The sequence below is a fragment of the Capricornis sumatraensis genome, chromosome 9, assembly GCF_032405125.1.
Source record: "Capricornis sumatraensis isolate serow.1 chromosome 9, serow.2, whole genome shotgun sequence".
Classification (NCBI taxonomy): Eukaryota; Metazoa; Chordata; class Mammalia; order Artiodactyla; family Bovidae; genus Capricornis; species Capricornis sumatraensis.
This window is the reverse complement of record NC_091077.1, coordinates 53,184,451-53,197,961: the sequence shown is the minus strand read 5'-3', so window position 1 is coordinate 53,197,961 and position 13,511 is coordinate 53,184,451. Positions and strand designations below refer to the sequence as shown.

General features: G+C 45.1%; 1 protein-coding gene across 1 annotated transcript in view; it reads left to right on the top strand.

The window, feature by feature from the left end:
- The window catches only part of FGF1 (fibroblast growth factor 1), a 112,151-nt gene that overhangs the window by 95,164 nt on the left and 3,476 nt on the right, over positions 1-13,511 (top strand). The window contains exon 3 of the mRNA XM_068980779.1: positions 9,150-9,253. Coding sequence (XP_068836880.1) covers positions 9,150-9,253 — 104 coding nt within the window. The remainder of the gene's footprint in view (positions 1-9,149; positions 9,254-13,511) is intronic.

The following is a 13,511-nucleotide window of genomic DNA, read 5'->3' as shown; positions in this document are numbered from 1 at the left end:
AGGGCCAGCTTCACCTCAGACACGCAGTGTTTGAGGAGCGCCTTCTGTATCAAGGCAGCCCTCCTCAGGGTCATGCCACACATTTCCTTGTGCGATTATCTAATGGGTCTCCTGCCTCGCTGGGCTCCCTGAGGACGGGGACTTCGTCTCTCACAGCTCAACACTGCAACCTGTGTGTCAAGCACATGGCTAGGCGGTCAGGATCATGCCAATAAATATTAATTGGATGAGTGAATGAACTGTTGGAAGCAAATAAATTCAAATTCAATAATATATTCCATAAATATCTATCAAGCACGTAATATATGCCAGGCGTTGCGCTAGACTATTTAATTTCCTCTTAGCCACGGTCCTGATGAGGTTATTAATTATCATTCATAATGAACTGCCCTGTGCACTAACTCTGCAAACACTGAGCCCTGGAAACTGGGCCCAACCCTCAGCTGCATCTTCCAAAACTAAGGCTCTCTTATAGCACACTTCCACCCCTGACACCAACACCACAGCGGTGGTTTCACCCCACACACTAATTAAATGAACATACTGGATTCACACAGCCCATCTGTGGGCCCAGTAGATGCAGGACCCATCACTGCGGTTTACTGGCTCCCTGTCAGCTTCCCTGTCAGGAAGTTACTTTTTCTCCACATGCCTCAGTTTCCTTGTTTTAAAAACAAGGATGGCAACAGTACCCACTCTTATAGGAAAGTTGGAATTTTAAGTATGATAGTTTGTGAATGTCTTTAACAGCCTGCCAGGCACATGATAAGTGCCTGGAACATGGTATTTATCAGCAGCAGCATCCTGAGGCTTGCTGGGACTTCCTCATCTAACCATCTGATCTTCAGGGTGTGCTGAGTTAAACCAATGCTATACCAGCTCCCTGCATCTCGGCATCTCCAGGACTGTCCGGGCTTGGAGCTCTTGAGGCCTGGCATGTAGGTACCCTGTGCCCAGGCACCAGCGGCTCCGCAAGCCCTGCCCTGTCTCGCCTCTCTGCACAGCAAGCTGTCTTGGGCAAAGCAAGGATCTCCGTGCCTGACTCCGCTCTTTTGGGGGGAGTTCACTCTCTGTCTAAGGGGGCCATAACCTATTTCTGGAGCAGTAATTGGAGGATAGGAAAAAGCTCACAAGCATCCCAAACCTGCAGCCCCCTCCTGTGGTGCACACCCCTCACCTCCCCAAGCACGTAAGAGGCTTCATGGGGAGCAGGATTACCGGCACCACTCACCACACAAATGGAAATGTTCCTGAGCAAAGTGTGTGCCAATCAAATATTTATAAATCAAACCACATCCTAAAGGCACTAGAGGAGTTCACTGGTCCCCAGAACCCTGCTTTGCAGCCCTTTAGAAAGGGCTCCTTCCCTTCAGTGAATCCCTCCTGCCTGCAGTTCTGGGGGCGATCCAGATTCCCCATCCTGCTGTGGCTTACCACCTGACGGCGAACCCACTGTGCTCCTCATTGCACTGGTGTGCTCTTCAGGTGACCACAGTGGGCAGAGCTAGGCATCAGAGAGAGCGACTGGTCTTCAGACAGGCACGCTCTCCCTGGAGGCACATCCTGCTGAAGGCCTCCTTCCCTCTCCTCCCTACCAGCTCCTTATCTGCTTACACAGGAGGGATTTTTCCAGATAGACTACTTTTTTTTTTTAAATATCACACAGTCCATGGACTGTATCAAAATTTTCCAGGCACCCTTTTCAGACCCTAGAGGAGAAGCAAACACCTTTACACACCCTAAGAAAAGTCTTTTTCATACACACACACACACACACACACACACACACACACACATACACATATGTATCCAAACCACTGTAACTTTTTTCCCCCCACAAACTCCATTTTATTTCTTCTCTGTCTTTCTCTAATGTTTTACAGTGCCTGGCTTGTGGCTACATTTTAATTATAAATGCCACTGACATAAAACAACCTCACCAAGTTCTGAATGAGGCTGACCTCATTTTGGGTAAACAAGGCAAAGGACGGGAAGTCTCCAACCCAGAATAAACCAGGCACGTAATCTCTCTGGGCCTCTATCTGGAGAACAGAGGTGGAAAGCAGGCTTAAAGGCCATGGAGGAACGTGCTGCAGAAGCGGGACCTCCCTCCACAGCATTCATCCTGCTGAACGCAGCAGCTGTAGTCTTACCTTTCAAAATTCCTAGGGAAGGACAGGAAGAGAATAGCATGGTACCCCAAAGCTCATGTCTCTTGGCACTGGCAGGTTCTAACTCCTGTTCCTTCTTTCTATCCTTGGAATGTAAGGGATCATGTGTCTTATTGTGACTAAATGACTATGAAGAGCTAATGGAAGGCTCTGAAGAGCAGAAAAGAAAACCAGAGATACCAGCTGATAATTCCTCAGGAAAAGAAGGAAGAGCTCTAGACAGGGACCAGCATATCCACTCAGATCCCTGGCTTCCCACTTACCTAGGTTCCCCTAAGGGTCCAAAGGATGAGGCAGGAGCACGGGCTGCAAAGGTCATCTTGTATATTTCAGTTATTTGACATTTACTTTTGATAAATTGGCCATTCCCAAACCAGCACACCTTAATGCGTTCCTAGACAAGGAGCAGGACTCTGGATTCCACTGGGGACGCTATGGTTACTAGGCCATCAGGCAAATGCTTCCAGTCTTTCTGTAGCACATTTTTAAAGTGCTTTATAAGTTTGAATTTCTCAAAGAAACTTGTAACTGTCACTAGAGTACGTTTTTTAAAAATTGCTTTTCACTTCTTCTGCTAAGTCAAAAGTCTCTGTCCATATTTCAGAGATGGGGAACAGTAACTCCCCTGAGGGCTGAGTGATTTGCCTTCTTTTTCCAAAAGTACTTGCCCCTTCATCCTTGGGATGCTACAGAGCCACTGACCACCCTGCTCATAGAGAGCAAGTCCTAAATTCCCCATATGGGAGAGAGGAGGCACTGCCTCCACCCCTGTGTCCTGGGTGCTAACCTGGTGGAAGGTGCTGGAAGAAGACACTGAACAGAGCAGGTGTGACCTGAGTGCCCTTCACCAGCTTTCCTGGTTCCCTGTCTGCCCTTAAATTGTTGTTCAGTCACTAAGTTGTGACCCCATAGACTGCAGCACATCAGGCTTCCCTGTCCTTCACCATCTCCTGGAGTTTGCTCAAACTCATGTCCATTGAGTTGGTGATGCCATCCAACCATCTCATCCTCTGTCGACCCCTTCTCCTGCCCTCAATCAGGGTCTTTTCCAGTGAGTCGGAGAGGTGTGTCTGCCCTCAAGATGACATACCTTCTGCAGATACCTGCATTCAGGTCTAGATGGTCCCCGAGGTCAAGTCTGTGTTGGGTCACAGAGCACCGCAGCAGTCAGCAACAGCAAGAAACTGAATGTCTGCCCACCAGCTATAAACCAGGCTTTACAGATCAACTACTCAGCCTCACCCAGAACACTACAAAACCATCAGCAACCCCATCACCCGAAGTTAACCACTGTTACCAACTGGCTGGCTGTTCTTGCCTCAGTATTGTCTTTTGGAAGGAATGAAGTTAGGATGAAAGGCAATTTCCCTCCATTCCCCTCCCCAGTCTCAGTCATTTTCATCCTCCCCAGAGCAGCCACTGCTATGAATTTGGACTGAATCAAATGCACATTTTTACCTTTTACTCCCTATCTATTCATGAACTATGTGCACTGGTTTATGTTTTGTTTACAAAATTTTCATCAAGGATTTACCATAAATATTCTTTTGCAGTTTGCTTTTCTCCCCCATCATACATTATTTTCTGCTTTTCTTTGAGAGAGAAAACAATCATAGAGAGAGGGAAAAAAGAGGGTTTTGGTTGCTGCACTTTTGTTTACTTTTAGCTCGAACAAGTGGAGTTTTTGCTATTGTACTGCTTGATTACTCTGGGTCATCTGACCCTAAATAGGTGTAAGCCCCTGAAGGCGGGGACCTTGCCCACACTGAACAGAGCACCCAGCATGTAATGCCCAGACCATGAATACATGATGACTCGGTGGCTTCCCGAGGCCCCTGCTCCCTCCAAGAGGGAAGGGCTGCTGCTTCTGCCAAGGCTGTTGGCCAGTCCCTCCCTCTCTTTGTAAGCCCCCCTCTCCCACTTGCTCTCCTTCCCTCCCAACCCTTAACAGCAGCTGCAGGAGGATGTAGGTTTGGAAAACTGGAATGAAGTCACACTAGGCAGTTGGACACCTAGTCAGCTACGCGAGCAACGCGCTGGGTGTTACTCCTTCCTGCCAGCCCTGCTTGTAGAAGGATATATGTTTAAGCAACTTAGCCAGAAAGAAATCCAGTGAAAATGAGCTATGAAACTTGGACATCCTGGAGAAATAATATTTACAGAGGAAACTCTTGAGACAAACTCTCACCAGTGCAACAACTTGGTGCTGGGGCTCAGGGCCGAGGGCTGAGTCGTGCGCCAGGCAGCTCTGTCTCATGTCTACCTCCATGGAGCGTTTACATGGCCAAGACGGGGCTCCTCAGACGGCAAAGTCAACTCTACCTACCCCCACAGCGAGACAAACGGGCAGTATTTAAGGCGCAGAACAGAAATGGACTAGAAAATAAAAAGCTAAAAAAACTAAGTCTTCCTAGGTGATCACGATGTGCTGGTGTAGGCTCATCATTTATAACAACTGCACCTCACTGGTTGGGGGTGACAATAATGGGGAGACTGTGCCATGCAGGGGAGGGGCATATGGTAAATTTCATACTTTCCCCGTATTTTTGCTATGAACCTAAAACTGCTCTACAAAAGGAAGTCTATTAAAAAAACATTTTTCTTGATTACCCCAAAGGACTTGCCCTTTGGGGTTTCTGTTGCAGCTATAACGTGACTGACTTATATATAACGTGACCTACTTATATAGATGTGCATGCTAAGTCACTTCAGTCGTGTTTGACTCTTTGTGATCCCACGGACTATAGCCTGCCAGGCTCCTCTGTCCATGGGATTCTCCAGGCAAGGATACTGGAGTGGGTAGCTATTTCCTTCTCCAAGGGATCTTTCCCACCCAGGGATCGAACCCAAGTCTCCCGCATTGAAGGCAGATTCTTTACCATCTGAGCCAAAAGTCCCAGGTAGCTAACATCATCATGGCTACAAAACGGGGTTCTGCATGGCCATCCAACATCTTGTACAGGTCAGATCTTGAACATAAGGGGGACCAAGGAGTGAAGTGAATATGGCTTGATTTGGACCAATCTTTCTGGTAACTGTTCAAGGTGTTGTATGAAAGAGAGGAAAAAGCAGGATATTTAAAATAGTCAAGCCTGGATTCTGGTCATGGTTTTGTCTATGATTCCAAGTACAATGTCTGGTAAAGGTGCTCTTACCAAGCTTCAGTTTCCTCACCTGCAGGACAGAGCCAGTGCCACCTTCCTCCCGGGATGCTCTGAGAAGCGATGATGTCACCTAAACACAATAAAAATGATAGCAATTTTACTGGACATGTCTAGGTGTCAGATCATTAAACCTCACAACTCTATGGAGCAGACACTATCATTACAGATGAGGAAACAGAGGTAAATACCATACCCAATCATTACACAGCTAATACACAGCCAAGCCAGAATTTAAATTCATGCAGTTTGCTTCCTGAGTCCAAACTCTTCAGTTTTACACTATTTATACCAAGATAGAAACTAGCAAGATGCCTGGCACATTGTAGATGATGAATAAACAATTATTCCCTTCCTTTGGTCTCTCTGGAGAAGGCGATGGCCACCCCACTCCAGTACTCTTGCCTGGAAAATCCCATGGATGGAGGAGCCTGGTAGGCTGCAGTCCATGGGATCACTAAGAGTCGGACACGACCGAGCAACTTCACTTTCACTTTTCACTTTCATGCACTGGAGAAGGAAATGGCAACCCACTCCAGTGTTTTTGCCTGGAGAATCCCAGGGACGGAGAAGCCTGGTGGGCTGCGGTCTATAGTGCCGCGCAGAGTCGGACACGACTGACATGACTTAGCAGAAGTAGCAATTTGGTCTCTCTTAAATATACAGGACTATGCTGAGAAACTGATAGAAAACACATGTGAAAGTTCTCTGCAAATCAGAGGTCAATGAAAATACTGAGCATTGAAAAAAATTTTTTATTGAGATACATTCACATACCTTACAATTCACCCATTTAAAGGATGCCATTCAGTGGTTTTCTTAGAGATTTGTGCAACCATCTCTACAATCAGCTTTCATCACCCTAAAAGAAACCTATACCTCTTAACCATAGTTTCCCCTTCTCTCTCCAACCCCTTCCTCAGCCCCTGGCTACCACTAATCTACTTCCTGTCTCTACGGGTTTTGCCTATTCTGGACATTTATTTTAAATGGAATCATACAATATGTGGTCCTTTGTGAGTAAGCTTCTTCACTTAACATGCTTTCAAGGTTCAGCCATGCTGTAGCATGCACCAGTCCTTTATTCCTTTTTATGGTGAAATAATATTCTGTTGTATATAGCACCATCATTAAATGTATTTACATGCTTTCAAGACTGCTAGTGGTGGGAAAAAACTCTAGAAATTGAATCTAAATCATTCCAATTTTACTAACAAGGAGACTGTGGCGTGAAAGTTAAACAACCCAGCCAAGGTCCTGCTCCTAAGTGGCAAAGCCCAGCCTTGAACCTTACAACTCACAACTCGGTTGCATGTTACTTCACTCCACAAAGCATTATTGGAAACACAATTCAAAATGTGCAGCTTACTAATGATGGGCCAACAGAATTATCTCTGCAAAGATTAGCCTAACATTGTCCACTCAACAAATACATACTGGCTCTCCCCAGGGTGCAAAGCACTGTGGGAGGCACAGGAGACTGAAGGGGAAATAGGACAGATAAAATTCCTGCCCTTTCTTCCAAGTGTACACTCCCCTGGGGAGGCAGAAATAAATGAGTAAAGCCCTAAACAACAAAAATAAGTGCACGCTAAGTGCCATGAAGGAAACAAACCAGGAAGGAGAAAGACAAAGATGAAGAGACTAGGGTGCCAGGGCTCCTGGGGTGGGGGTGAAAGGACTTGCTGTGCAGAGTGTTGTGGGGTACTTGTGGGGGGAAGGCCTCTCTGAGGAAGGGTTTTTGGGCTGAGGCCAGGAGGAAAAGGACCATCTTTGTGACTATTAGGGGAGAGGAGATACCAGACAGAGGGCAGAGCCTGTGTGCAAAGATCCTGTGGCAGAAGAGAAATTGGTGTGGGAAAGGAGTGGTGTGGCTGGAGTAGTGACTCAGTGAGCGAGTGGTGGGACCCGAGGCTGGAGAGAGGGGGCCTCTGGCCTGTGCTTTCATGACTGCCTCTCAGAGCTAAGCAGAGTCAGGAGGCCTGGTGGCAAAGGAGATTGTGGCTTCTTGCTTTCTTCTTATGAGATAAATAAACTCTGCTCACCAGAGGAAGTGAGTGGAGGTCCTGAGTCTCTGCAGCAAAGACTTTCAAGGACAAGAGAACTGAGTCTTCAATAATGGTGATGTAACTACGTATCACCCTTGGGATGAATCAGAAGATAAGGAAAACAGTGGGAAAGATACAGACATACTAATAAGGAAGTGGTAAAATGATTATCACACATCCACATAAGGGGACACAATTCAATTGGCAAAGATGGAGGGTAACTTCTTCACTGCTTCAGTGCAAAGATTTCCAGTCAGTTTTAACTGAAAAACACAGGTACAGGACTGTAGGGTATCTCACCATTTGTGTAGGAAAAAACAAAAAGACAGGAGGGATAAAATCTATTTCTCATGCATAAAATCTCTCTAGAAAAACACACTCAAAATATACCTAGGAGGAGTTTACTTGTTTGTCTCTGTCTACCCAGGAGAATGTATCCCAGGGGAAGGGCAAGGATCCCTGTCTGTCTTGACCCCCATCAATTGGGAGCAAGAGGTTGGAAGGGGCAGAAGGAAGGCATTCACCACCACCTCCTCTGTGTTTCCAAGTATGAAACATGGGAACACATTTCTGATTCTAAGAAATCAAATAAAAAATGAAAACAAAGAAAAGCAGTGAAGGGCCTAGGGGTTCAAACTGAAGGCCTGTGCTCCTTCTAGCATCCCCTGTACCTTGGCCTCTGACAAAGTCGACCCTTAGAGAGGTCAGCTGACTCCCAAAGAACTGTTGGATGCTCAGTGGTCCCCAGTCCAGACTTCACCCCTAATCATAACAATGGTTAGGACCAATGAAATTGTCCCGAGTGGGCAAGGCACCATGGGAGTATCAGTCAGTGTAACTGGAGAGGAGGTAACTCAGAGCATCTCAGTCTTTACCCTTAACCTCAGTGTTTCCCAACCTTGGCACTACTGACTTTTGGGGCTGAATAATTCCTTGCTGTGAAGGGGTTCCCTGGGCACTGTAAGATGTTGAGCAGTATGCCTGGCTTCTACTTGCTAGATGTGAGTAGCACTATCCCACCCTAGCTGGGACAACCAAGAGTCTACAGACATGGCTACCTGCCCCCTGCAGCACAAAATCATCCCCAGTTGAGAACCACCACTCCCATCCCAGGTACCTTCCTCATTCTCCCTGTCAGAGGTCAGGATTTCCCCTCTACCAGTACCCGAGTGGGGTTGCCACAGAGGTAGGGGCTTGACTGAACTTCATCGTGGGTAAGCTCCTTGAGTTTCATACGTGCCAATAACTTCCTGGGAACCTCTTCCATCTGGGAAAATAACATTATTAGATTCTGAAAAATAACAATCTGTCCATGAAAAGCACCCATGAAAGGAAGGCCCAGGCCTTCCCAGCACTCCTGCCAAAGCAGGTTGAGAACTGAAGCTGAACAGCCTCAGGCTGGCCAGCTGCCGACTCTGTGGTACCCCAAGATCGCTTGCTGGGATGCTGGATCCAGGGAAGTGAATGAGCTTCCTCCCCTGACCCTGCCCTGTGAAGTGCATTTGGGGTCACAAACGAGGCAGAGACGGGTGGGCGAGCCTGCCACCACCTCTCCTTCCCTCGAGAACATGACTCCCAACAGATGGCTTTCTTTGGAGGGCAAAGAAAAAGGAACTGTATTTCTATGTTTTGATTAATATGAGGCTCATCCTTGAGGGCTCCATGAGATGAATGAGCAGAATTTTCCGTGGCTAACTGTCCTGGCTGCCAGACTCTATCGGCAAAAGCTTAGTGTTTATTTACTTTTGCTCGTGTTATTTTTATTTCAGTTCAGCTGCAGCTCTATGCGGAAAGCATAGGGGAGGTGTATATTAAGAGTACGGAGACTGGCCAGTTCTTGGCCATGGACACCAACGGGCTTTTGTACGGCTCAGTAAGTATGTGGCTGACATGCTTCCAGACTCAGCCAAGGTTTGAGGTTTCCAGAAATCTTGTTACATGGAGTGATGCAAACTATAAAGCATCAATTAGTCTCTGTTTGTTATTTTTTCCAGCAGGATTCCCACCCTCCACACTGTCTTATTTTAGGCACAAACATAAGAGTTTCTTGCGGTATTCTCTCAAAATACTCCAACATATTATCACATAGACAAAGAGAAAACATTGATTGAAATTTTAGTAACTCATCCAGTCACTTGCTCCAGAATACCCAATCCCACTTTATTCATTCATTCATTAATTCCAAAAATGCTTCCTGAGCATGTGCCTTGGGTTATATAGGTATGTCTCATGCTTTTTATAAAAACTGCAGAGCCCAGACTCTCGCATTTGATACATCCTACATAAAACTTTTAAAATAGTCCTTTTATTCTGGAAGGGTCACCTAAAAGGATAAAAAGTTTAATAAGTTAATTCAACAAACATGTAGTAATGCCTCCTGTGTGTAAGTGCAGTTGGGTACAGGGGTGAGAGGAGGGTGGGGGGTGGGAGTGGGGAGAGTAATGAATAGACACATCCCTGCCCTGGAGAAGCACGGTCCAAGAGCTTATTCAGTGGCTAAAATCCTTCTCCTTCCCTCTTTTACTTAAGGCTTTATACATGTCTGACTCAGTACATATTGATCTTTGTGAGAAAGGAAGGAAACAGGGTCAATTTGATTTTGTCCCTATTCGTATCTCTGGTAAAGGATTTGAATTGAAAGAGAGCTAAAGCCAATGGCTGCACCTTTTGCAAATTATTTCTGGATTTCAATAATCCCTTCTCTGTAGCCTAACAACTGAACATTAAGGCTTCACCAAACCCCCTTCTTCCCTTTTATGAAGACATCTACCAAAAGGCAGCCAGCAGGGGAATTTCAGTCCAGGGCTCCCTTTAACTTATATCGAATTGCCAAGTGGCAATTCAAACTTTTTCTTGAAGCTGGAATTTCAGCTAGGGCTTGGGGCCTAAACACAGTTCATCTTTTTCATGCTGCCCACTAGGGCTCAGCAGATGAGACCATCGGAGGAACAGCTAACTCCTGTAGGCTGTTTGCTGAAATACAGATTGATTTGGACAACTTGAAAGGGTTTAGAGCTAGGCAGTCACTGGAAGTGAGAGTAGATATTTTTTTTAAGGCAGATCTTCCAATCTGTAATGAAATCAATAGACCAATCCATCAATCAGTCTCAGACTCGTAACTTGGAATCTCGTATCTCTGCCAGTTTGGCAAGTTACTCACCTACTCTGAGCCTTATCTGAAGCAAGGACAGTAATGAACAGTAATTACCACATACTTACATAGGTCAGGAGAGTCAGAGAGACAACACACAGAATCCACACGCACGGAGCAATGACAGCTGTAACGCAACTGCTTTACAAATTCCTTACCTTCATTATCATGTTATATGTTACAGTTTTATGGCTTTTCTTTAAGTCAATCCTGATGTTTATTATAACCTTCTCTTACTTGTATTAAACTTTGACAGAGAATGCCCCTTAAATTCCATTTCCACTAGGATTGAAACACCCTTCTCTAACCATAGTCTTGGATGTCACTGATTCACTTGAAATATGCCCAGGGTGATCTTAATATATCACTATTTTCATATTCCTAAGAATATGAATTTTCATCTGCCTTCATTGATGAAGCAAAGTTCTAAAATATCTCAGAGCTCTGCCCCATGCTCTTAGCCAATAGCAGGTATTCATTTATCCAGATACAAATTTTTATACGTGGAAAGTACATATATTTTTTTAAAGTCTGAAAGGCTCTAAAACATTAATATATTTATCTTTGGGAATGGTGAATGGATGACTTTATAATACGCGAATGCTTCTTTGTATTTTCCAAATTTTCTATAGTGGGTATCCATCGCCTACGTAATTGGGGGAAAGCATGACATGGGGTTGCAAAGAGTCAGACATGACTGAGTGACTAACACTTTCACTTCATTCTTTCTCATGCTAAATATAAAAAATTAACTAGAACAATAGCCATGAATCAGCTGTTAATCCCCAGGCCTATGGCACTGCACGAAGTGCACAGTAAGTGCTGACAAATCCTGGTTGAAGCACAGATAGAGCATCTCCAATTTGGCCTCTGACTCAGCCTGTGACTCAGCAATTCTGTGTGTGTCAGCTGCTATTGGGTAACAGACACATCAGGTGAGGGACGTGACCATGCTCAGCTTCATCACAGCACCCAGGCCTGACACCCACGGAGGGCTGTCATAGGCTGAGTCCTCCCTGCAGGAGAGTGGATAACCCATGTGGGTCCAACACTGCCAACCTCCTCCCACCCCGATGATGTGCACCAGACTAATGTCTGGGCAAGTTCCTCCAGAGGCCGCAGAGTCACCTATCAAACATTACATCTCTATCCTATCTTGTTCCTAAATGGTCTAAAGTGTCTCACCCAGCTGTCACTGCACTAGGCTACAGATGAATAAGGAGCAGAACACCTCCTGTTACACTGTTGCTGTTGTTCAGTCACTCAGTCGTGTCCAACTCTTTGCAACCCCGTGGACTGCAGCATGCCGGGCTTTCCTGTCCTTCACCATCTCCTGGAGTTGGCTCAAACTCACGGCCATTAAGTCAGTGATGCCATCCAACCATCTCATCCTCTGCGGCCCTTTTCTCTTGCTCTCAATCTTTCCCAGCATCAGGTATTTTCCAATGAGTAGGTTCACTGTATCAGGTGGACAAAGTATTGGAGCTTCAGCTTTAGCATCAGTCTTTTTAATGAATATTCAGGGTTGATTTCCTTTAGGATTGACTGGATTTCCTTATGGTTCAAGGGACTCTCAATCTTCTCTGGCACTACAGTTCAAAAGCACCAATTCTAGGCACTCAGCCTTCTCTTTATGGTCTAACTCTCACATCTGCACATGACTACTGGAAAAACCATAGCTTTGACTTGATGGACCTTTGTTGGCACGGTAATGTCTTTGGTTTTTAATATGCTGTCTAGGTTTGTTATAGCTTTTCTTGCAAGGAGCAAGTGTCTTTAAATTTCATGGCTGCAGTCACCATCTGCAGTGACTTTGGAGCCCAAGAAAATAAGGTCAGTCACTGTTTCCATTGTTTCTCCATCTATTTGTCATGAAGTGGTGGGACTGGATCCCATGATCTTAGTTTTTTGAATGTCATTTTAAGCTAGCTTTTTCACTTTCTTCTTTCACCTTCAGCAAGAGGATCTTTAGTTCTTCTTCACTTTCTGCCATAAGGGTGGTGTCATCTGTATATCTGAGGTTATTGATATTTTTCCCGGCAATCTTGATTCCAGCTTGTGCTTCATCCAGCCCGAATTGCACATGAAGTACTTCTTATAAGTAAAATAAGCAGGGTGACAATATACAGCCTTGATATACTCCTTTCCCAATTTGGAACCAGTCCATTGTTCTGCCTGGTTCTAACTGTTGCTTCTTGACCTGCATACAGATTTCTTAGGAGGCAGGTAAGGTGGTCTGGTATTCCACTTTCTTTAAGCATTTTCCACAGTTTGTTGTGATCCATACAGTCAAAGACTTTAGCATAGTCAATGAAGCAGAAGTATATGTTTTTCTGGAATTCTCTTGCTTTTTCTATGATCCAATGGATGTTGGCAATTTGATCTCTGGTTCCTTTGCCTTTTCTAAATTCAGCTTGTACATCTGGAATTTCTTGGTTCACGCACTGTTGAAGCCTCACTTGGAGAATTTTGAGCATTACTTTACTAGCGTGTGAGATGAATGCAATTGTGCAGTAGTTTGAGCATTCTTTGGCATTGCCCTTCTTTGGGATTAGAATGAAAACTGACCTTTTCCAGTCCTATGGCCACTGCTGAGTTTTCCAAATTTGCTGGCATATTGAGTGCAGCACTTTCACAGCATCATCTTTTAGGATTTGAAACAGCTCAGCTGGAATTCCATCACCTCTACTAGCTTTGTTCATAGTGATACTTCCTAAGACCCACTTGACTTCACACTTGAAAATGTCTGGCTCTAGGTGAGTGATCACACCATCGTGGTTATCTGGGTCATGAAAATCTTTTTTGTATAGTTCTTCTGTGTATTCTTGCCACCTCTTCTTAATATCTTTTGCTTCTGTTAGGTCCATATCATTTTTGTCCTTTATTGTACCCATCTTTGCATGAAATGTTCCCTTGGTATCTCTAATTTTCTCGAAGAGATCTCTAGTCTTCCCCATTCTATTGTTTTCCTCTATTTCTT